General features: G+C 40.2%; 1 protein-coding gene across 7 annotated transcripts in view; it reads left to right on the top strand.

Annotated features, from left to right (window-relative positions):
* The window catches only part of LOC133424478 (ELKS/Rab6-interacting/CAST family member 1-like), a 156,910-nt gene extending 130,906 nt beyond the window's left edge, over positions 1 to 26,004 (top strand). For 4 of the 7 annotated variants that reach the window (XM_061715110.1, XM_061715111.1, XM_061715112.1 and 1 more), the window contains 2 exons: positions 1,741 to 1,926; positions 23,580 to 26,004. In XM_061715110.1, the coding sequence (XP_061571094.1) occupies positions 1,741 to 1,926; positions 23,580 to 23,717 (324 nt within the window). In that variant the 3' untranslated portion in view covers positions 23,718 to 26,004. Of the gene's footprint in view, positions 1 to 1,740; positions 1,927 to 23,579 lie in introns of those variants that run through there. The other 3 variants (XR_009770888.1, XR_009770889.1, XR_009770890.1) reach the window with 1 other exon arrangement.
* The last annotated feature ends 114 nt before the right edge of the window (positions 26,005 to 26,118 follow it).

Genomic DNA, 26,118 nt, shown 5'->3' on the forward strand with positions numbered 1-26,118 from the left:
AACTCTCTCACACACTCACTAACGGCCCTCTTAACATGCTTCCTCTGCTCTTCCATCCTGGTTTTCTCCTAAGATAAGATCTTGGTCTGGATGTCTTATCTGTGTGATAATTCTCATGGGGAGGTCCTGTCTCAGTTATATCTGTGCATCTTTTCCTATCATTTGCATTCCCACACTTATAAATACACACACACACACTGTGTGGCACCTGATGTTGCTGCATGTGTGACGTAAAAATAGATCGCAATGAAACAGTTGTTAAGCATGATGACAAAGATTTATGATAAATATTTAGCAGGTGCTTTTATGAAATGTGAGTGAATACCATCAAAAGTTTAAAAAGAATGAACTAATACACTTCATTATGAAAGTTCTAGTGATTATTTGCATTAAGCCAACTGCTTTTTGGAGTTTGGTTTTCATAAATGTTTAGACATAAAAACGATTTAATGAAGCATTCAAAGGAATCAGGTGAATTCCTCTCAATTCTTACAAAACCTTTGAATCGCAGGGAGGACCATTTACTGCTCTTTGATTTAGTATTTAATTGACTACAAGGTTTTCAGTCCAAAGAGCTTGTCACAATTAAATTTGCTCTCGTACAGCATCGTTACACATTTACTGGACTGTCAAGTCTTTGAGAGGATGAAGCACATCAAACACCGTTGTTCCACACAGACGTAGACCGCTTGATTTGTTTCATTGTGCATTTTTTCAGATTACAGGAAATAAAATAACACATCTATAATGACTTAGATATCATGCAGTGAAAAGATGGGCGTCTCTCTGTGTGTCTTTGAGCACTTGTTAGATCAGTATGCAAACAGGCTCCAGGAAGAAATTCAGTCTCTTTTTAGTAACGGAGGAAAGAGACTATGACTTCTGGATGTTTTAATCCATGAGGACACAGATGACCTTGGCTGTGACGATGAGCTCGATCACTCTCAAGTTAGTTTTGTGTTTGAGAAATACTCCCCGGAGAACGTTTACAAAAACATTTACATCATCCAAGGACACACTGGTGGACACAAACTGGTCCTGCGCAGTTATATGTTATTCTGTTAGTTGGCGCTGTCAGTCGGGGACTTACACGCCCTTCTAGCGCTGACTCAACACACGGGCACTTTAGTATTGTACTGATAAATGTAATACGTGCATTACAAAGGCAGAGCTGAGGAAGAAGAGGGTACAACTGCTAGACTGGCCCGCCTGCATTTCCCAGTTGTACGGGGAAACGGGGAGGGCATCGATGACTCCATATTGATGCACACCTTGAGAAGTGCAGAAAGGCTGTTTAAGAATGAAATAAATGAATAAAATAAGTGCTTTATTATTGTTGTGACTGTGGGTGACGTTCATGGTTGTTATCTGCACAATTTAACCTCGCTGCAACGAAAATCGTGTGGATAATTGCATTTTGCAGTTTTGCTGTTTGTTAAAGGGTGAAAAAAAGAAGAATATTCACCCATCATCATTTAAAACCTTTAGGCCTTTCTGCCCTATAAATAGTAATTTTGTGGTGAAACAAAATTTTGAAAGCATGTTTATGTATCTTACTTTATCGACTGCTTTTTTACAATTAATCTTTTTTTTTTCAATGTTGATTATTGTTTCATTTCCACTCATCATTGCCCATCCATCTTTTATCCTGAGTTTTATTCCAGCAACACTCTTGAAACAATGACCATCATTTTTGTATGTTGAACACATCAAAAGCATATTTTTTTCTGCCTCCCTCAGATTCTCTCTCCTCTCCTGGATCTCAATCAGAATCGCAATAAACTGAAGCTTTACATCAGTCACCTGACCTCACTGTGTCAAGAACGAGACCCAATCATTTTGCAGGACTTCGCCCCGCCCCCTGCCTACCACCGCTCCGACTCTGCCTCCTGGCCCACGCAGCTGCACAGTATGACACCGGAGCAGGTAAGACGGCTCGTGTGCATCTGCCTTCAAATGCAAACTGAAGGCATCAGTCACTCCTCTGTTCTCAGATACGATGAAGAGGAAAAAGCGAGAAAGTGCACTCTGTCACTCCTCATTTATCAGTGTATAAAACTAAGTTTGAGTGTTTGTGTGCAAACTTGAACGTACAGGATGTGATGACGCGTGCCTACGCTCCTGTGTGGATGTGGATAGTCGCCGGCCTGGCATATTTTTGGTTCTGCCTTTGACATTTCCCAGGATTTACTCCAGCAGGTCACCTGACGACAAGCGCCTGGCTACGGACCAAATACTTTCCTAGACATACTAATTTAGTATACAGGGAGTAGACTCTGCTCCAAGCTTTTGGCAGCAGGAGGAGGACTAGTCCATATAGACTACAGCACAAGGGAAGGACAAGCGTATCTATTGTACCGTCAAAAGCATTGTCAGGTTCGTCAGGGAAGAGAGCACGGAGAAGGGAAGTGAGGAGAAAGTGAGAGTGAAGCTTAGGGAAAGCTTACACGTAGTGGCATTATAGTAGCCTCTTGTGTTTTCAAGACATTCAATATTAATAGTGTATTATTCAATTTTATAAATTGTGGCTGTCTATGGCTTCCTCTGTCTCCTTCTCCATATTGGAAACATATCAGGCAATACACGTTTGCTACATGTGGTAAGCATTGAAAAGTTTGACTGTAGACACACACACACACTCACGGAGCTCTGTGACAGAGTGTGTGGTTAAGGTTAGGGTACTAGTTTCCTACAGTTTTCATAAAAGCCCTATTGTATGTCTTAATACCGGGAAACGTCTCTGTTCGGCATGGCCGCTTCAGATACGGCGCTGCATGGTTCGCTGTCACTTTGAATACACTTTTAATGTAGACAATTAAGCTTCCATTTAATCACCGTGTACATTAAACGGTCTGGGTGACTTTCTTGGACAGAAAACTATTACACATATTTTTCATCATCAGCCTGTTTTTGTAAAAGAAAGCAGACCTTCTTCTGTGGTCTGGAGCCCAGAGTTCTTCGCTTTCAAAAGAAAAAAAATATGCTCTATTAAAACTGATTATGCGGGCAGCTGTAAAAGCTTATCTAACAACAGTCAATATCGCCTGCAGTATTTTATTCCTACCTTATATTTATAAAAACTTTTATTATTTGAACCAATCCGTTCTCATGGCCACATACAAGTGAAATTTGCCACCACAAAAGGTCCTGAAATGCTTTTCTAAACTGTTTACTTCAAATCACTTACCGTCTGATTTTCATGATGCGCTGCAGAGCTTTGATTTTTGTTTTCATCCTTCCTCCACATTAAAGTTCCACATTGTTGTTATCGAATGAAAGGCTTTTGGGTTTCAGAAAAGGTGATATTTTTAAATTACAGCACCAATCTTTGTTATCCAAAAACAAAACAACAAAAAAAGCCTATTGAGAAAAACAAATTAGTTGGGAAAGGATGATAGTTACCAAACAGCTTAGTGCAGGAAAAGCTGGCGCTGTGTCCACTTATGCAGCTTCTTCTCTGACCCCTTGATATTTAATTGGCTTAGTTCATGTGAAGTTGCCAAAAAAAAGATAAAAACCTAAAGCAATAGCTTTGAAGTTGCACACCCAGAATCAAAACATGGTAATTATTCTTTGTAGAAAATAGAAAAAGTATTAAAGCAGCACAAAAGACTTGTTGACCTGCCTCACACAAAAAAAAGGGTCCTGGTTCAAATCCCAACTTTTCCATGTGAAGTTTCCATGTTCTACTTGTTCTTGGATTAAATCCTTGATTTATTAACAGGAATCATCATTTAACTCACACTATTTCCTGTCCCTACCATCGGCAAAACCCTGTTTAAATACTGTAAAAGTAAAACCAAGAAAAAGGAAATCTTGGACAGTATCGCCGTAGCAAATAAAACTCTGTCTTTAGAGGGACGTTAAGAGCAAAAAACTTCTCAAGTTCCTTTGTGTTGCTTTAAACGTGCCAATTTGTAAGTGGAAATTTCATCCAATGGCTCGACTCCACATAGTTAGTTTAAAATGCATAAAAATGCTCAAAAAATAGAAACCTAATGAAAGTAGCTTATCTGTACACCACATTTGTGAGGCAGAAATCCTCCCAAGCATTGAATCACAATCATCTAACATCCTGGTCCTTCAAAACCATCAGCTGGATCCCAGTTTACCCTCAACCCAGACCCAGATCCCTTTGTTTTCTGGTGTGAGTCAGAGCTTAAACTCAGTTATTTTTCTCTTCTTTTACATGATCTGTAGTGACAAAGTGATGTCACAGAGGCCATTTAACCCGCTGATATCTTATACGGTCGTGTCATCAGACACTGATGACAAGATCAGGACCAAAAATGTTCAGATGTACTGTATGTGTTTGCACCTCAAGGTGGTATTCAATGAAATCAAAACACAAAGCACATATTTAGGCTTTAGGGTTCTCAAAATGTTACGTGGTTAGATGGATCACACTAGTGTCCTGAGCTTCTAACTTAACACACGGATGTTGGTCCAGAAGTGAGGGAGCAGCTATCTAACGCACGTTTACCACGACTCTTTTCAAGCATTTAGTTAAAACAGATATCAGAGCTGCAGGTCTTCCCTCATTGTTCTCAGTTGGACATTCATTCTTAGTCAAGAAGTGATTATGATTGTTTGTCTTTTTCAATTCAAGCACTGTTAGAAAAAGAAAACTAAAAGCACCCCATAGGAGTCACCTCCTCTCGGCATGTATTTCTGAGGAAGTGTGACAGACCTTCTGAACTTTTTACCGTTTAAACCACGAAAATGGACACTATATCAGTCGGTGGAACAGAACCTCAAGAGAAAAGTGTTGTGTTGGCGATGTGAGATAAAAGTGGGTGTATTCATGAGCTGTCACCTTTGTGTCCACTCTGATGAACTGTTTCCTGTTTCTACAGCGCTTGATGTCCGCTGAGCTGAAGCTTTGTTCAACTGTGGTCCCGTGTTCAAGGTCTTTTGGTGCAGAACCCTTCATCGTTTCTGTTTTATTAGTGCAGACTTTGATATGTTTGATGAATCTTGGAGACCAAAGTTCGGGCCGGTTTGACTTGAACACACACCGCTAGATGTGGGGTTTGAAATCCACATCTGCTGTGAATCTGAGCAGCAGTCTGTCACTGTCCACTAACGCTTTAGGGAAACTGTTTCAATATTAATAGCAAATGAATTGCATTTTGCAATTTGTTCATGATTTTTGGAAAGTAAAATCCACATCTTAGAGATGGGCTTTTTCAGTTACTAGCTCTACTTTAAAGAAACTGATTCATTATTATCCAAAGTGTTTTGGTGGGAGTTTTTAATTTAGCCTTTCAAGCATTTTTTATTTTTTATCCTGTAAAGCACTTTGTGTTGCACAAATTGAATGGAAAGTGCTATATAAATAAAGCTTGATTGATTCATTGTTTAATCATAATAATCAGGGTACAAAGTGATAATGATTGGTCCTAGATTGTATCAGCTGGAGGAACAGCAGAACAGAAGTGAACTGACAAAGAGGTTAGATCATCTCTGCTCAGCCGTTAAGTCTGAACATCAGCTCTTGATGTTCTCACTGCATGTAGACGAATGAGCCAGGAATGAATGAAAGATTTTAACATTTCAAATTTAGACAAGAATTAAATAATTTACCATTTTTAAATAGTAACAGAAAGGCTTAAAAATGGTATGTTAATGGGTGAATGCTACCTGCGTTAACACTGAACATTAATGTCAGTAGTCTTTAAAGTAAAATCTAGATTCAGTCATGCTCCTGCTGGCTTTTAGTTGAGAAACTTAAATACACAGATAAAAACAGAGAGTATCATTTGGAGAAAAAGAAGAGAGAACAAAGACTTGCCTTTTGCTCTTGGGGATTTACTTTTGGGTGAAAACTTTTTTCCTGGTGTTTTTTTGTACTTTTCCAACTTTTTTTGGACCTTTATCTTGTTCTTAGTGCAGTCCTCTTTTTTTCGTTTTTCCTCTAAAATATATCTGTCAACATTACCTCTTCACATTTAACTTTCCTCTTGTGCTGGTGCAAAAGCTATTGAGGTCTGAAATTACTCACCAGCTCTGGTTTTTGGTGGGGTGTTTGCCCTAACAACATCACATTTTGCGTCCTTCTCCTTCTCCCACGTTCTCCGTTCAAACCCAGCCAGGGTCAAGCAGTGCCACTTGGCGCCACACGGTTTTTTTTTTAGACCCTGACCCTGACGGCATACAATCGCCTAGACACACTGCCACTCTTTCATTCAGGCCCGTGTTTCTCGTTTTCCTACACCATGTGTCACCATCACCCGGGCTGACCTGGCTCTTAATACACGCGCTCTCTCACACACACAGACTCCCTCCAGACCACCATGTTCTGGTGTGCCAGCCTCCCCTCTCTGTCTTGTGGTGAGTGTGTGTGTGTTTTACAAGCCTCTCCCCGGGTCTGTTAAAATGCCTGGCACTGTGTAAAGCCATTAGGATCACAGTAAAGTAGCATGTTAAACACCCGTGGATGTAGGCACAAACCCACGCAGCTACATATGTCGCACTCACGTGTGCCTTCACATGAATGCTGAGCACCTGACGCTGTTTCATTTATAAAACGTGGCATCTGAAATAACCTTCCATCTGTGTCTGTCTGACAACCAAACAAAAATTCAGTGCAGTTTTATTTTTCCTAGCAGATATAAGAGACGAAAATATTAGCTTTATAGTTGAATACCATAAATAGCACAAAAATTGAATCTGTCAGCTGATTTCACATCGATTTCTTTCCTAATTCATCAGAACTTTCTCTGACCAGTAAAACATTAAAAATTAACCATTTCAGCCTTCAATATTCTATTAGAATTGTATAAATTGGGATACAGGCAGCAAATCTTCAGGAGTAATTCAGGAATAATTTTATAATTGCATCATTTGTTCATTGAGTTTACTGCTGTATTATGTCATTATTTGACTGTCAGACTTCCTCTACATAATTTTTAAGATTGGTCTTCTGTTTTAAAAATGTCTTCCCCCATAATTTTGAATGTCTTGAAAACATATTTTCAATATCCCACCAGGAACTGAGGCCGAGATTAAACAAAGAAATCCCTTTTAGAAATATGTTTTAAAATTTGCCATACGCGTGCACATGCTCAGACAGACACGTGAAAAAAAGACGTGTGGTGTTCACTTCACGTACGTTCCACTCAGCATTTTTAAATTCATAATAACAAACTACATTTATGTAGCCCTTTTCGAAACAATGTTATAAAGTTCTCAACGAGAATTTAATTCAGTTTAGTTCAACTTTAAAAGCATTTCCAGAATACAGTTCAACTCCAAATTAGTCCATAAAAGAACAACAATGATAATAATAGTCATTGTGCAGCTATCATGAATAGAATAGTTACGACCGCTGTGAGCCTAGAACGGCGCCGCGCTAGTGGCGGCTCCGGCCATGAAGTCCAGATTCCCGACTGAACTTGTTTCTGTTACAGCATTTTTCTACGCTGGCTCGGACGTTGTGGTGCTTGAGGGATTTCTGCTGATAATTCTGTCGCTTTTTAACATCTGTTATGATGGGTAACCATGACGACGGGAAAGTAGTTTCCACTCGGGAGCAACTGCTTGAGCTTTTCACAGTCCGAGGTTTTCCCGGAATAAGACCCCAGATCCAGATGGGTTGAAGAGATGTCGAGGACGTAGGGCGTAAGCGCAAGGGAGGGAAAGGAGGAAGTATTTTCTCCTCTTGATCGTCATGGAGAATGTGAGGTCACTGGGAAATAAAATGGATGAGCTTGGAGTGCTGACAAAAACAGCGGGAATATCGGTAAATGCAATGTTATATGTTATATGTTTCACTGGATGGAGGAACATAATCTGGTCTCTCAATACCTTAACATATAGCTTGCAGACTGTACTGTACTCTACAGCCGTGATCTCGATGGAGATCGTTCATATGTGGCGTCATCACCTCAGTTATTCCTAAAATACAGACACGAGTCCCCACGGCATTCACAGTGGTCTCTGGAGATTTCCACTTTGCTCTCTCTGACAGGCTTCCAACTGCTCAACAGGTTTTAAATGTAATTTTACTTTAAAGTCATTGTTTTATTTCTGTAATTATTTGATTTCCTTGGTAATTTAAATGGAGACACTATTCTTATTATTAAATTTAATTCCACCTTATACACTTAAAGTGACACAAAGGGACTTTTGCCATTTTTACATCAGAGACACGGAGACTCCACCCCTCTGGGTGTGGACGTTAAACACTTTTACGACATTTACTTGTGGTGAAATGATGAAAGCTAACGTCTGGATGTAAATCCAAAATTGTTTCTCAATTTCATAAGTAGTATATTTTTGCAGGTCCTTGTGTCTGGAAAAGTCCCCCCAGTTCAACAATGAACTACTTTTTTTTTTTCTGTAGGTGATAATTACACCAATGAGAAATAGAAATTCTTTCAGTTATTGAGGAAGTGACTGCCGACAGAAACTCACAGGTCAAAAAATGTTTTTTCATGTTTTCTCAGCAGGAATAAATCAGCATTGTTGTCACATACCGAGTCCCTGATTTAATGCCGGAAGCCTTTAGTGTCAGTGTGAGCCTTGATCAATCATTGCTGACACCAAAAATAATCTCAGATCATATAAACAGCAGGAGACTTGAAGCATTAAAAACAGTGAGGGGTGCCCGGGTGATGGATTTCTCACGCTTATGTCATGGAGTCTGTGCGGATTGATACATCTGATAAAGCGGAAGCGTATTTGTTCTGCGAGAACATGTGAATGATGGATGTCAAAAATGCGTCTAAAAAATCTTTTTTGGTCAAACCGCAGCTGCTGGAGAAAGAAAGCTGCTGCGCTCGCTGCTGATAACAAACTTCAAGGCGCCTCTTTTTACTTCAGTTAGACTTTTCTGAACTGGAAAAGGAAAATAAGGCTGTTTTATTAAAATTTCACATTTAAATATGTCTATATTATCCTGACCTCAACTTCAGCGTGTTCGTGAGACACAAGTCTCTTTTTCTTCCTCTTTTTTTGATCTTCTGTTCCAGTGTGTTTGTTTTTATTTCTGTTCAGCCACAGCTGGACTACAAAAGTTATACAATCATGTGTAGTGAGCCCGTTTTCTGTGCCACAGTCATAATAATAAGCTTTATGGCTCAATGACGTCTGTAATGAGCACTAAAGAGAACTGGCATCGTTTTCTTTCACACACATTCGCACAAACTCTCTGAAGTAGAAAAAGTTCAACCATAAAATATTGTCTGTATTTATCTGAGTGCATTTAGAGGTCTGTGTATCTGGTTGACAATCTGGAAGAGCGGTCAAGAGTTTTAGTTGTGTTTTTGGATAATCCTATGAGAGTGTATGTCACTGTGAGTCTATTTAAGTATCTAATGTGTATTTGGGTCTGCTTGGTGCTGTAAAAGAAATGTATGAAGTGTTGTTGGCTGGATCTAACATTACATCGCTACACTTATGAATCCATTATAAATAGCTGGCCCTTGACTCTCAATCAGCGAAAGTGTAAGCAGCTCCCGCGAGCATTTCTGAGCCAGTTCAAGCTGGACAAACCCCAGAAAAAAAAGACTCTTCTTCCAGTATATATATGTATATATATACATCTGCAGAAGACGTTTAAACGAGAGAAAGTGCCACGTTTTCACCTTAAAAGTTTGCCAAAGCATAACTGCAGCTATTTTACTGTTTTTGTCTACGTAGTTTATATGTTTAGCAGTTGTACAAGACGTAAACTGAGACGTTTTTAGGGCCTCAGAGCTGGAGAGTCTACAGATGTGTCCTTGATGTCTTTATAACATATTTCTATTGAAATAAAGTAACATGTTTGTTCCCGTCTCCCTGGACATGTCCCTAACTTTAATGGATAGAGAAGAATAGGGAGGCTGCGAAGGTTTTATAATTTGCAGTAAATAAAAGTAAAGTACTGTATTTAGTCTATTTTTTAGTTTCTAAAAATAATGCATGTGTATAGACCACCTACGCTTTTTCAGGTAAATGTTTTAAAAAAAGACAGATTATTTAAGAATGATGTATATCCTCCCTGTCCGACAGTAAGGTGAGGAAAATGTTCCTCATTAAATTTGTACTTTTTTTATTTGCAAATGTAAAAATAATGGCAGGGAGAATTATTTTAAAATCATCTTTATTACTTTTTTCAAAGTTAGAAGTTTACACACTCCTGGATAGTATCTGGCAGAATTTTCTTGAAACTATTTAAATTGGCTCAAACTTCTTGGGTAGCCCTCTGCAAGTTTCTCACAATATCTTCTTGGAGCGCCGACTCATTTATCCGGACAGGTCTGCTGGAGCTGAACCAAGCTTGAGGGCGTGCTTGCTCTCACATTCCTTTTCGGTGCTAACCACACAGTTTTTACTGGAATGAGGTCAGGGCTTTGCGATGGCCACTGCAACACCTTCGCATCTTCAGTTTGTCTCCATGGCTTTCTTCTTACTGCGTTGAACTTTCAGCTCACCTCAGTACAGAACATGATTTCCTTTGGATAACAATACGCTCCTTCTGGTTTCTGCCAGCATCTTTACAAGGTCTTTCATTGTTGTTGTGGGATTCATTTGCACATTTCACACCAAAGCACATCCATTTGTGGGGCACAGAAACCACCTTCCTCCAGAGTGGTATGAAGGCTTGAGTTTTACTGCTTGAACAGATGAACCTGGGACCTTCAGGCATCAAGAGTTTGCACCCAAGGACAAACCAAACTTGTGAAGGTCCACTGACTCTTTTCCTTAATGTCTTCATCAGTTTTTGTCTGATTTTCCCATGAAGCCATGTGAATAGGAACTTGTGTTTGAAGGCGTGCCTCCAGTTAACTCAAATAATACAACTTAGCCTATCAGAAGCTTCAGATGCCAAAATATTCACAAGGAGACTTTTAAAAGCTGTTTAAGGCTGCAGTCATTTCAATGTTTGCAGGGATGTCGTATGGCTCACCCGGTATTTTCTGAGGCTGCAGTTCGGCCGGCCCAGGTTTGGGTTTTAGTTCGCCAGCTTTTGCTGCAGCCTTTGCTGAGTATCAGCCCCAAATTGCTATATAGGAACTGCCAGTAAAGGCCACTAGAGCCACAAAGATTTTTTTATTTTAATGAAAAAAAAAATCATAAATTTTTCTGATGTTACATATTAAAAGAAATACAAGAAAAACAAGAAAAAAAGGGAAAAGAAAATTGAAATCCTAACTGACCTAAATCAGGGAAAGTTTCCTCTACTTTCCTGCCTGGTATGAGGAATAGGAACAAGACAAGAGGCCTCCTACAAGAAGGCCCAATGCTGATTTTTACATACAAAAACACACTAAACAAATACAAAAATGTTTTTTAAAAGGTACAACTTTAGATATAAAAAGGAATGCTGTAGGACTCTAATCCACACTATCACTGTTTTTCCAGTTCTCCGCCCTGATGCCCTGTGTTAAATTTGTGCCCTCTTCACTGACTGGCAGGAACAATGTGTATCAGTGTCTGGTCCTCTGCGAGGACGCCTCATTTTAAGGTCACCGAGTGGGTGAATTTTGATTGACAGGGCACACAAAAACAGGACAGGGCAGAGCTGGAATTTAAACACCACAACTGATAAAGTGGACTGTAAATACATCACAACAATGGGAGTGGAAGTCTAGTAGTGTGCATGAGTGTCTGTGGATGTGGAATTTAAGCATCCGTTGAGATTAAGAATTAAGAAGAAAAAAAAGAGAGCATATTATTACTTTCATGATATTTTGTGTTTGTTTAGACTGGGTTGATACCATGCCTCTATCTCTTGGATATTCCTTCTATAAAAATTACATTGTTTTTTTTTCGTTTCCCTGTTTTTCTCTGTGCTTTTACTATGTTTTAATTTGCTCTCAGTGCTGCAAACCTGAGAGGCGACACCCAAAACTTGTTACATTCTGAATTGTAATGACTTGAGTTCAGCATGAATGTTACACAGCATGAATATTAAAATGATATAACAGTGAATGGACGGCTTTGCAGAAAATCGTCCACTGTATATAAAAGCTGTATCAGATTCCTGAATGTATGTCTGAAAAATGACGCCACCAGTGCCGGGATGTTGAACTCTCTCTAAAGCCCAGCAGGTGGCTTTCGGCACTCGTTTCACATATCCCTCAATGCAGCATGACGGTCATTTATTAAATTATAACATCTTTTAGAGTGACTCATGCAAAGTGTCACATTTTCAAACGTGAAACATTTAACTTGTTTAATTGAAGTGGCTATGCAAGTATCGTGTCTCCCAAATATGTCATATGTCCACCAAACACCACCACAGCATATGTCAACCACCTCATAAGACACGTTAGAAAAGATATAAAGATCAATTAAAAAATATGACATTGGTGATACATTTATATAACAAGCTTTCTTGGAAAAATAAAACCTCATAAGAAATACAAAAAGGTAAAATTATGAGTAAACATGTACAGTATACATTTGTTTTTCAAATACGATCTCTGAGTTTCTGATTTACTTTTAAGACTACATACATTTTATTTAAATGTGTCCTAAAATACAGCTTAATTAGCAAAACAAGATACATGAGATATTTTATTATCATTAAACCTGGTATATTCTGCAAGATAAGCCAAAAATTATGCACATTAAAAAGGTCATGACTACTAAAGCCTCCAAACATGCAGGCACCCTCAATGACTGCAGAAGGACACAGTCAACAATTGTTAAATAAACCTGATGTTATAACCCACCCCATCGTTCTCTATACATCCCTATTCCTATTTTAGGGTCACAAGGACCTGACATTATATCTAATGTAAACCATAAAGGCAATCTATTCTTTAATATGTACTTAAGTTGTGATGTCGAAGGTTTCTGTTGTTTTCTACAATTCTTCCTCGTAACATCTGCTTTAAAAAAAGAGACTAAACAGATGTTTAGGAGCCAAAATGAAAAATCTGAGATTCAGGGAAGCTTCGTCCATCTTTTTCACTGAGTCTTAACTTCAAATCCTTCATCCGCATAACAGCCATGACAACTTGCAACTCACCTGTAAATATGTTTGATTTCAATGTCTAAAAAAACGCTTAACCCCGAAATGTCTGCGAGTAACTTTAATTTATTTGTCAGCGCAGCTTACACCATCACACAATATGTGTGCAAGAATGAAATGGTTTGCCTGGAGCAGGGTTAAGGGGCGGAGGGAGGGGGGCGGTGGCGTGGAGGTTCGGGGGTTGTGTTGAGTGGGGATTTAAACCCATCCATTTGTCCTGCGTTGTGGTCTGGGGTCTCTCCAGGCCTTCATTAAACAGCACTGCTTCCTGCTCCAAGGATGATTGTTTTCTCTCTAAACATGACACAGAGGTACTCAATGACCTTTAGACACACACACGCACGCACACACACACACACACACACACACACACACACACACACACACAAATGAACACGGTTGTGTTATATCACTTAAGAGGACATTACATTGACTTTCATTATGTCCTGCAGGCTTTTACCCCAAACATAGCCACCACTTAACTAACCATTACCTTAACATAACCTTATACCGAGCATTCGAGTCGCGTTTAATGTTTTGCTTGTTATATAAATGTGCAATCCTGTTCCTGAAAACAAAGTTTATGTCCTCCCAGTGTCAACACTATGAAAATATAGCAAATCGGAAACAGAGAAAAACATTAGCGAGTCAAGCACACCCATTTCACACTCTCAAACACACACACACACACACACATACACACACTTTGGCCTTCACCGGTCATTACTGACAAACTGCTCTTTTATATGCAGATTTATTGAACCCGGGCTTAATGGCTTTACCAGGCGACTTCTTTTTACATGCCCATCTTTTTTTTCAGTCTTTCTCTCCTTTCACCCTTGAACTTTCCAAGTCTCTCATTATCACTCTTTCCTCCCCCTCCTCTCCTGTCGCTTTTCTTTTCCTCCATCCCTCTGATTATTTTTGCCAATCTTTCTCCATTCCCCTCACTTCGTATTGAGTCTACTACTGCGATTAGCTTGCTGCCACCTTCCTCTTCATCTCTCTTTAGGTCCCACTCCAAGCGCTGCCTTTTTTTTCCACCTCCGTCTCCCTCTCTCTCTCTCTCTTCCCTCTGCTGTCGGTAATGAGAATACAAGCTGGTGATGGCGACAGGTGAAGGCCAAGGACTTCCATTCACGCACCGAGAGAGACGCACACCTTTTCCTCTTTCTGTCTGCAGCCCTGAACTCTTCAGCCGTCGGAGAAGTCCAGCTTTACACATTTCTCCAGCATGATTGCTGGGAACGTTTCCCTCAGCGACTTAAAGTTCTTTCTGACGGTCATGCTGGAGGAATTCACTTCAGGATGGCCGTAAAACCATTCCAACTTTCACAAACACCTTATAAATTTTAATGGAAGAATTAATTGGAGACGGTGTAAGTTGTGCAGATGTCGCCCATGCAGTCTGTTATGCAACCAGATTCACCAAGTTGTCCGTACTGTACAATTAGTGTCTTTTAGCTGGGTGATACTTTTGGATTAACTATGTAGTTTGGTTTTGAAAATTGGATTAATCTTTTTTTCTTTATTGTTCAAAACTGATATTTTTATAATAAAATAAACAAAAAAAAATGTCTCCTATACTGTGGATACCAAATAACCTGAGAGTGGAGGGGAATTTCAAATTGATTTGGGATACGCAAACAAGATGAATTACACAATAGTGCTATTAGTTTTTGCTCATTTAAAATAAAACCCCAATAACTGGCCAGAAAGCACTGATTTTAGTGATGTCACCCTATATAATAATGTTTCTGTTCACTGGTAATCTCAGATGTAATGCCCAGTTACCTCAAGATAAATTGCCTGTGGATATGGACGTTAGTTTGGATGGTTTTAACTTCTTTTTAAGACATTTTAAAGGCAACCCATACTTACTTTTCTTCTCTGCACCTGTAGCCTGCATTGTCTTGTAATATTTACAGCATCATTTCCATGTGAATAACAAAACAAGAAAAAAAACATCACCTATCCAAAAGAGCTGAATTGGTTTAGGCCAAATTGCTTCCCTTTTTTATTTTAAATTGGCCCGCGAGGATGTTACACCTACAGAAGACACAACCAGCACTGCCGACTGTTTCTGCTGCTTATTCCTGCAGCCATTAGTGTTGTCAGTCCCTCGTTGTTCGATGCCTCCTCAAAGGCGAGGTTCAGGTATAAGTCTTGTTTATATGCTCCAAAGCTCTGTTCCCTCCGAAAGCAATCTAGGCAGTAACAACACACCGAACATTCGCAAGCGCGTTTGTGGGATGGAGCCCATCCGTGGAGGCTGAGACTATAAGCATGAATGTGTTCCTACACTCGCTTTGACTTTTTAAATAACATATTAGAATAAAATTACCAGCCGGCACTGAATTGCCCACAAAACACTTCCCTTGAATTTTTCTTCAGAGATGTCGAAGAGAGCAGCATTTTAAGTCCTCCAGGAGCACTTTTAGCTGCAAGTCCTAAAGCCCTATTCCCACTGCAGCTCGTTAGTTTGCGTTATTGGCTGAGCTGCCTAGACTACGACTGTGCTGGACGCAGCTCGGGCGCTTTTGGGCTTGGTGCAGCCCAGTCGGCCAACTTATAAAAGCCATTTACACACATTGTAAGTCTGTTAGAGCATAATGGTTTAAATAAAGACAGGCAGAGAGACAGGGATTATAGAAGTCTATATTGGCCTATTATGCTCTATCCTTTTGCGCTGTCTCATAATGGTGTTTCTGTAGCACCGCTCAGGGCTGCTGTGTAAGAGTCTGGAGCCTCTTTAAACCTTCTGCGATTGAGTCTTTACTTCCTACAACTTATGTAATTGCAGGGTAGAATTTCATTAAATTAGTCTGCCATGAGGTGCCTTTAAAAGAGAATACTTCACTCTATAGTTTTTCACATGTTGTATGTTTTTAACTTTGCTGTGCTACTCTTTTTGATGCTTTGCTTCATGCAAACATTCAGTCAGCAGTGCACTTTGATTCAACTGCAGGCCAAGAGCACATTTTAACAAAATATTTCATCCAAAATGTTGGCAAAGATATGATATTTATTTCTTTTTGGCCGCATAACATATAAAATATGCCATGTATAGTGCAGGACTCCAATAATGATGATTGAGCAACAGAAATTGATTTCGTTTATAATTTCATAAACATTAACAAAAAGCTTCTTTGCATTCTTATAATTCGAGCGCACATCTGTGTTTACATCCCTGCGCTCTCTGGCTGAGAACCACCGCCCCTCCGACAGGCTTTTGTTCAAGTAGAATAAGCAGCCTCGACACTCCCAAAGCAGCTTTAGCAGTTTCTGTAGCATGTATCAATCAATTCATAGAGTTCACTTTCTGTTTTGTACTTTCAGATCGAAGTAGGTCATTGAACTTCACCCCGTGCTCTACGGAGGCATGAGACTCCACCTCACAGTTCAGGCAGCATAACATGACGGAAGCCGTTTTCTTTGTGAAAACAGACCTCTGGACTAAAAGTTGTCAATTTTTGTACATTCAAACTTTAATCAAGAAATGTTGTGAGATGTCGGTAGCTTGCAGCTGACCCGCGCGCGGCATGACCTGGTAATACACGTGCTCTTCATTTCAACGTCGCCGTCTTTTTTTCATTTTTCCCTCTTTTCTCTTGTGCCTGTGCGTACGTGCGCGCGCGTGTGTGTGTTGTAATGTCTCTATCTCTCTCTGCTGAGTTATGGTTTCTTTCGAAAACATTAGCATTCCTCTGAAAAGAGGTTCAAGCCCTGCAACGTGTGTCAGGAGGTCAGTGCACAAACACCTTACACCGTCATCCTCGTTCTCAAGCTGATAACACGTGTGTGAAAGTACACGAGTGTTCGTGTGTGTGTGTGTGTGTGTGTGTGTGTGTGTGTGTGTGTGTGTGTGTGTGTGTGTGTGTGTGTGTGTCTGCCTTACCCCCAGTAAGGCAGATAATGATCCATCACGATAATGGAGCTTTAATGGCTGCAGTAAAAACCATCTTCAATAATCCCTCTCTCTCCCTCTCTGTTTCACACACAAACACACATCTTTTCCCTCACCTCCAACAGTCTTTTTTTGCCATGCAGTAAATGCAAACTCAAGCTTTAGCCTCATTCTGTGCACTCACACTCACACCTGCCATGTTAAAAAAAAACAAGCCCCTGTATCTTACAAACACTTTTACTTCCCAACACTTAGACACGGTGCTGGCAGGAGCCATGAATCTGGCAGCACTTCACTCTGCCCACTTGTGTTAATTTCTCTCCATTTCTCTTCGGCCACACACTCTGATCGCATGAGACATCGTCCATGGGAGCGGAGAACTTCAGCATGCAAACTTTGACTTCATAACAGGAAATGATTGAGCTTTGAATTGGATCTAGCAAGAGAAGAAAGTTATTGCTTTGCAACAAAGGGACTTTTTTATTTTCTTTGGAGAATTAAATCCTGATTACGTTCTGTGAAAAGCCAGGCCTCGTCCAATAATTAAATCAGTTATGGGAGCCCTTTTCCCCCTGAATAATCGTAACGATTTGGGAATTTTCAACTGAACTTTATGATGAAGAAGTCAAACACTTTATCTTTGACATGTAGACAAAGTTAAAAATTTAAACATTATCAGACTCATTCTACTTAGGACATAAAGTTATTTTTTAAACATTGTTAAGTAATCTTATTTTGAAACTGACTTGGCTTGACATGCTTTAGGAACCTCTGGAGGGTTTGGGTTAGAACGTCAGGTTTCATGTACCACCTACCCGTCCCATAAAACTGGTTCCAGATGGAGAATCAGTCTCTGCTGGTCCAGGACCGAGAGCAGCTGTAGGTTCAAGGCCAAATCATGGTCACCAGCAACACTGACATCTTTCAAGCTATTTATAAAGAAGATGATCTTCTGTAGCACCGAGAGGTCGTTACTTGGATAATTCTCTTTCCTTTAATCCCCCAATTCATCCTGTTCAGAAATGTCAGCTGACGTGTGTCAACATTTAAGGTACACCTGAAAAAGACCAAGAAACCCCAGAGAAATGCTTCCATATACTATAACCTAAAGCCTTTAGACTAGGAATGGGCGATATTTTACCATTCACGATAAACCGTCAAAAAAATTCCCCACGGTAAGAATTTGTCATGTCGCGGTAAAAATGATAAATTCCCGTTGATGACGTTTTTGTGTAAATCTGATTTATGGTTCTGCGTTAAATCGATACAGAAGGAAGGAAGGAAGGAAGGAAGGAAGGAAGGAAGGAAGGAAGGAAGGAAGGAAGGAAGGAAGGAAGGAAGGAAGGAAGGAAGGAAGGAAGGAAGGAAGGAAGGAAGGAAGGAAGGAAGGAAATGAGCCAGAAAGAAAGAAAGAAAGAAAGAAAGAAAGAAAGAAAGAAAGAAAGAAAGAAAGAAAGAAAGAAAGAAAGAAAGAAAGAAAGAAAGAAAGAAAGAAAGAAAGAAAGAAAGAAAGAAAAGCCTGATTTATGGTTCTGCGTTAAATCGACGCACAACGTACGGGAAGGAAGGAAGGAAGGAAGGAAGGAAGGAAGGAAGGAAGGAAGGAAGGAAGGAAGGAAGGAAGGAAGGAAGGAAGGAAGGAAGGAAGGAAGGAAGGAAGGAAGGAAGGAAGGAAGGAAGGAAGGAAGGAAGGAAGGAAGGAAGGAAGGAAATTACCCTGAAAAAAGAAAGAAAGAAAGATAAATTCCCGTTGATGAGGTTTTTGTGTAACAAACTGATTTAATTGGTTTTTATCAATTCAATTTAATTGGTGTAGTTTAGTAGCATTTAGTATCTTTTAGAGCAGTGATTTGGGGGCTCCAAAGACTGAATGTGGTGATAGATTTATAGTTACAAAGGTGGAGTTGAATTGGTATTTTTTTATTATCGTCATTTTTATCGTTATCGGGATAAATGCCAGAAATTATCGTGATATATTTTTTAGTCCATACCGCCCATCCCTACTTTAGACACTTTGAACAGTTTGAATTTAATCTGGTTAGGTTTGGGGTTAAAGCCTGATATACATATCATATAAGGGGGTGGTAAAAATGGGAAAAAAATCTGGGATAAAAATTTAAAAGAAAAAAAAAGCCTGATATACCTAGATTCTGTTGTTATGACCTACGGCCGTTTTTACTCGCTTCGCTTTGGTTTGTGGACGGATATGCGTCAGATATCATACGAGCAGTATTACCTTCCAGCACTGTACTCACTTGCCCTCTCACTTCCTCATCTCTTATACTCTCTGAAAATACAAAGCGTAACAATTTTTAATGAGCTTTTTCTTAGTTTACATCAGCAGCTCGCATTACATTTAAAAACGCGGTCTCCTTTCTTTTCCCATGCTCCGCAGTATTTCCTTTTTTGTTTTTCTTCTGGTTCTCACAAACCCCTAAAAAACACTCACATCTTGTTATTGATCCAAAAGGCCAAAACCATCCCAAAAAACTTCTGACAGCTTCTTTTTGTTGGACCAGGCTTCGAGTGTTTTGGTCCGGGCCGTTTTTTTTTCTTTTCTTTCTTTTTAACCGGTCATTTTAGGTTGGAGCTGAAAAGCACAAAATCTTTGGACCAAACGAGTTAGCTCGGCTCGAGGACGTTTGCGGCCTCGAATGAGGTGTCACAAGTAATTCTGGCTCGCCTTAAGTAGTCTCAAACCAGCAGCTAGAGGGAATTGTGGTTTTCTTAGACTTGAGGTGTGTCTTGTTCTTCCTGCAGCGTGAACATTTATGGAGAAATCAACAGTGATTTTAAAGAGAGAAGATTTATTCTCACCTGCGTAGCTGAAATTTATAAGACGCTCAAGGTTATAATCACATGAAACGTTTCCCTCAGATCTCAGTGTTGGCAGCTTTAACAAAAGTAGCCAGAGGCCACATCACGGTGTTGTATATTTATTAGGCTTCATTTGGAGACAAGCAGCACTCGGGTTACAAATGTGCAAAATCTTATTTACTCGCCTGGTTTTCACGAAATCCGTTGAGTTAATATTCAAAATGCTTCAGGTCTCCAACTTGGAGCTCTGCAGCAGATGAGTCCTGGATCATGATGCAACTGTGACTGATATTCTGCTGGCGTGATCCTGTTTGAGCCAAGTTTGACCCTTTTAATCTAGGTGTTTGAACATCTTTTCAAGTGTCTCTCTCAAGTGCAGGTCAAGGATGTGTTATAAAGCAGCACACACATACTAGACCATAAAGCATTTATCTACACTCGATTGTCTTATAGCTTTATCTTTACTGCCGTGTTTTTGCTGGGGGATTGCAGCGAAAATGCAAAGCCATTAAATCGAATTACCTGCAAACACGCTCAAACTGCCATGTCGGGGATGTTGTGCTTGGGCCGTGAATTTCTTTCTCACTTACACACACTCACGCACGTTTCCCTCTGTGGCCTGAGGGTGTTTGGTCTTTATGGATGACGATAGCGGAGCAGTGGAAAGGTAAATGAAAAGACAATAATGCCAGATAAAACAGCAGGAGATGGTATTGGTTAAGGTTTTGCTACGTGTTCCGAACTCTTCTCTCTGCGTGGAGTCAGCCTGATGTCCATAGCAGGTCCAATTGTCCCTGAAAGTCTGGTTTTTGTTGTTTTTTGCTAGTGTGAGATCCCTGTTCTGTAATCAGGCATGGCACACTTTCTGGTTTCCGGCTCGGCTGGAGGGTTTGTGCTTGGGCACGGTGTGAGTTTTATGCATGTGGATGTGACGCTTGAGTCCTCACGACAACCTTTTAACAATGTAGCAGTTAGGAATGGGTGATATTTTACCGTTCACGATAAACCGTCAAAAAAATTCCTCACGATAAGAATTTGTATCTCACGGTAAAAACGATAAATTCCCGTTGATGACGATTTTGTGTAAAACTGATTTTTGTAAGGAAGGAAGGAAGGAAGGAAGGAAGGAAGGAAGGAAGGAAGGAAGGAAGGAAGGAAGGAAGGAAGGAAGGAAGGAAGGAAGGAAGGAGGAAGGAAGGAAGGAAGGAAGGAAGGAAGGAAGGAAGGAAGGAAGGAAGGAAGGAAGGAAGGAGGAAGGAAGGAAGGAAGGAAGGAAGGAAGGAAGGAAGGAAGGAAGGAAGGAAGGAAGGAAGGAAGGACGGACGGAAGGAAGGAAGGAAGGAAGGAAGGAAAGAGGAAGGAAGGAGGAAGGAAGGAAGGAAGGAAGGAAGGAGGAAGGAAGGAAGGAAGGAAGGAAGGAGGGAGGGAGGAAGGAAGGAAGGAGGAAGGAAGGAAGGAAGGAAGGAAGGAAGGAAGGAAGGAAGGAAGGAAGGAAGGAAGGAAAGAGAGAGCAGGAGGAAGGAAGGAAGGAAGGAAGGAAGAAGAAGAAAGAAAGAAAGAAAGAAAGAAAGAAAGAAAGAAAGAAAGAAAGAAAGAAAGAAAGGATAAATTCCCGTTGATGACGTTTTTGTGTAACAAACATGGCAGATCTGAGAGCGAGATAGATTCATAGTTAAAAAGGTGGAGTTGAATTGGTATTCTTTTTATCGTCATTTTTATCGTTATCGGGATAAAAGCCAGAAATTATCATGATACATTTTTTAGTCCATACCGCCCATCCCTAGTAGCAGTGCAATTAATGATAGTAAACAAATGTGAGAGGACGGTATCTGACCAGAACAACTAAACTGTTGTTCTCCGTTGTTCCAATTCTCTGATACCAGTCACGCCTCGACTAAACAAACGGGTGCTTAAAGTAACGACATGATGATGTATCTGCAAATGGGGACATGTGAGCATCAGCCAGCAGGGGAGTCAAGGGAGAGGGTCGCTCGTGCTTCGGCGTAGTGCCGCGCGTCTTGTGTGGGTTCACCCGTAGCCTTTAAGCTTCACAACGCCGAGCCTGCTCCGCAGGGCGATGCTCCAGCAGAACTCTGCGGCCCTACGTAGGTAAGCAGTTACAGATAACAGTTGGACAGATGGGCCAAGTTCTAAAATCACATCCTGCATCCAGCATCTCCGATAAATATATCAAGCTGCTTGATAAACACCTCTATATGCACATGATTTAGAGGTGAAGTTTCATTAATCATTAACAGTGTTATTACTAAGAACAGTTTTACACATGAATAATGCCACTGTGATAAAAAATAAATAAATGAAAAATACCACAGAGATTTGGCGAAGAGATGAGAGTAGAGGGAAGAGGTTAAGATTTAACGAGGGAGTGTTTGCCAGTATCTGACCCAGGCCTCACACACACACACCAACATAAATGTGGGCTTGTGTTACATGACTGTTTCGGAGGCATTCTTATTGATACAGATGTATTGGTCATTAAGCCAGTTAGATTTGACGTCTCAGCTCGGCCGCGGCCAAGGAAAATACCATCAGCGCTCTGTTTCAGAAATGTTCCACTCTGTACGAACAGAAAGGGCTACGCTGCGGTGTTTTCAGATTACAGTCTGATATGTACGTGTGCGCACGTGTGTATGTGTGTTACCCTCGACGTGCTGAGGACGGTCCAACTGCAGACCTCTCTCCAGAACCTCCTGCTTCTGTGATCCAGCGGGGTCTGAGCATGAGCGGCCGGGCCGCGCTGGACCAAGTGACATGCGTGAACTTTCACTGCTGCTGTCGCGGCTGTCTACTGAATTATTCAACTGATTTGAGCTGAGAAACAAGTTACTGAATCTAAATTTCAGATTGCAACCAATCAATCGGCACTGAGCATATTGGAAAAAGTTGTGGTTTCAGGAAAAACAGGACGAGAGTCAGTGTTTTGTTTTCTCCGATTTGGACAACTTGAGTAAAATGTTACTGCAGAGGTTGGATTTCAATCGTTAGTTGGTATGAATTGAAAGTAAATTGTTGCGCAATGGTACTGGATGTCCTACTGGAATCATACCACTTTCAACTCCGCCAGACTCCTTAAACAAAATAATGGAGTGGAATGGTGTTATTTTCTGATTTTACCCTGTTCTTATCTGAGGGCATCAAATATTCCAGAGCTCCTTTCTTTTCTCTGACTAATTCGTATTTGAATAGTGCGGTCTTTGTGTGGAGACTGTCAGCGTCATAGAAAAGTTAAATGATGAGTCACAAGTTGCATTAAGTTTCACTTATTTATTTGTCGGTCTTTTCTGTCAGTTTCAGTCACCGTCTGTCTATGTTTAGGCAATACAGTTTTCTGCTTTGCACTGGGTATTACTTGGTTATGGATCATGGTCTGGTTTTAAATACACAGAGACCCTAGTAAAGCAGTAATATGTCATGTAAAAGAATTTGGTGCAGGAAAAATACAACAATGTATGTTTGGAGTTCTTTAATAACTTCAGTCACAACAATATTTTGCTGTACTTTATCAGTTTAAGTTCAAATGTGTTGCTATAGTCCTGAAAGCAAATTTGAGAATGAAAATCCTCCGACCAGCAGGGGGCGATATTATATACTTGACTGGTGTTTGAGTGTCCATGAAGAGAATTTCTTTTTATTTTGTTTTGGGTTTTTTTTTGTAAAATGTCACTACAAACTTTGAATACAAACACAGCATATTTTCAAACTTGTCATAGACTCAGCTTCAACCGGTTAGCTTAATGTGGGTAACAACAAATACATAAGCGTTATGCTAAAATGTGCAAAAATGTACTCATTCTTGCTTCTTTTGTTTGCTTCAACATACCCCAAATGTCTAAAATGCCCCTCTTTTTTCTCTCTCTTTCCCCTCAGTTGGAGGCGGAGTTAGCACTGTGTGAAAGGGAGGGGGCGGAGCTCCAGGAGTACGCCAATCAAGTCCTGCAACAGATCGCCGATCGATGCCCTGACATTTTGGAGCAAGTCGTCAACGCCTTGGAGGACAGCAGCTGACAGAGCAATGAACACATGCTGACTTACATCCATTAACATGCTACATCAGATACACACTTAACATTTCACACACACACACACACACACACACACACACACAAAACTATCAGAGGTCTCCAGTCAGCCGCCCAGTAACCCCCCCGATACAAACGTTACCTGCTGTTCTGTTACTTGCCCCTCAGTCATTTTAATCTAACAGAAAAGTGGGTGTAAGAAAGAAAAAAAAACACCTTTTCTGACAAGTATTCCTCCACACTGTCTATCATTTTGAACAAACTGTGCCAGCTGAAGAAATTAGTGTTCATTTGTCAGTTCAAAGTGCTGTACTGGCAGGCTGTGGATTTGGGAATAGTTTAACTTTCCTAACTACTCTAAAAATAAGTGGCGTCTGCTTCTTTGACGCTTTACGTCAACCATCTTGTGTCCTGGTGATCAGCAGTCGCACTTTGAAAATATTTTCAAGCCCTGATTGAAGGGTGACAGCGAGTTGAGCTTGCCAGCTCGTTTCTGATGCCAGACTTGCACATTGTTGCCACATTGTTATTTGATTACTTCACATATGAAAGTGTGTTTATTTCACCTGCCTTTGGCTCTTTACATCATTTTTGCTGCTATCTTTTTAAATGTTAGTTTTTCTTTTTTTACTGCAGGTGTCTGATGAAATGTCCCCACTTGTAGTCTCTCTTAGCTCTAATCTTCAGATCACTGTGTAAATTGTAAAAGGAGGGAGATTTAATTAACAGATACACAGCCTCCATCAGAGGAACGGGATGCTTAATCCATCACTTCCCATTATTGAAAGGCACAAGCTAGAATAAATCTCGCAATAGACCCTTTATTAAAACACACCAGTGAAATGTGGATGGTTTGTGTTTATTTTTAAACTTGGGGAGACATCATGATTGGTTGTGGCCATGCTGTAATGAAGTTAAGATAATCCTTCACAAAATTCCTTTCATCACAGTCCCTTTATTGCTAACACGAGTTGAAGGAGAAGGAATATAGAATATATATATATATATATATATATAGTGTATTTTTATTTTGCTTTGATAATATATAAAACACTAATCTTGTTTAATTAAACATGTTGTCATCTGACGTGTGAAAAATTTTAATTTTTTGGATTGTGAATGAGCGCAGGTTTTGTTGTTATGTTGCACCTACACAAGGCTTTGTGTCCACCAGGAATACATCATCAAAATCTGCTTATTGTGTCTCTTACTGCATGTTTTCTTACAGGAGTGGCAGCCTTAGTACCTTACAAACGCCAACTGAGATCGGAGATGCACCCATTTCTTTAAATTGACCCTATGAAACATCTGCAGCATGTTTTGGTCAAAATATCACATGGATAGGATATGAAAGTTCCCTCTTCAGCCATGTCTTGACAGCTCTGATTAGAGCGGACAGCTTTGGCGGCGGAGTCCCTCTCCTCTTCCTTAGTTAGAGTGTGCCCTGTTGAGTTTTGGTCCTGCAGCTTTGCACAACCCAGTTTTTGAGTTAGATCAGGTATAGAATGACGGGAAATTTTTGGAAAGATAAAGATGGAAAAACCGAATAGTTCTACTGTCATCTGGGTCGGTGACGTCACAATCTAAACCACTCTCTAAATTGCACATGTTTAGACTTGGGCGGTCTGAAACAAACTGACAAACGTGTTATACTGTAGCTTTATAGTCACTTCAGACAGTTGAATATATTCTCTCAAGCACAGAACGTATTATTTTTCATAATATGTCTCTTTTAAAGATACATTTCCTTTTTTTTCTTCTTTTTTTTAACCTTTTCAGTGTTATTGTATCAGTGCTGAGGCCGTGACTAGTGTTGCCCACATGAACTGTTCATCACTGATTCCCATAAACTGTCACCTGGTGGACACAGAGCCAGAGGACTCAAATTTACGCTGCACTCTCAAACCTGATTGGATGCTCAGGCCCGATCTCCAGGCTATAAATACATCGACTTTTGGCCCCTGGGCTGTTTTTTAACACAGATCAAAGCCACATGGGTTTAAACTAGGAGTCAGGTTTTTTTTTTTTTGTGCAAGTTTCTCCAACAGAAGATTTAACGATCCCAAAGAGTTTATGGAAGGTTTAAAAAATGGTGGGAGTCTTATTTTAGGGAGAAACCCCGTCAGGTTTGAGCTTGTGCTGTAAATTCAGTGTTCTGTCATCTGTTTTATACCGATGCTGTTCATCACTGGGAATGGTGGTGAGAGGGAGTCACTTTGAATTTGTTGTGGATTAAAACCCGAAATGAGTGAATGGAATAAAATATGAATTTATCTTTGCGTTGCTCTGTCTTATTTCTGTCATTTCCTTTCATGTCTTTTTACTTACAGTATCTGGTGTCTGTTTGGACGTGAGTCATGGCCGGTTTGACTGAAGGGTAACCTTAG

The sequence above is a fragment of the Cololabis saira genome, chromosome 23 (assembly GCF_033807715.1).
Source record: "Cololabis saira isolate AMF1-May2022 chromosome 23, fColSai1.1, whole genome shotgun sequence".
Taxonomy (NCBI): domain Eukaryota; kingdom Metazoa; phylum Chordata; class Actinopteri; order Beloniformes; family Belonidae; genus Cololabis; species Cololabis saira.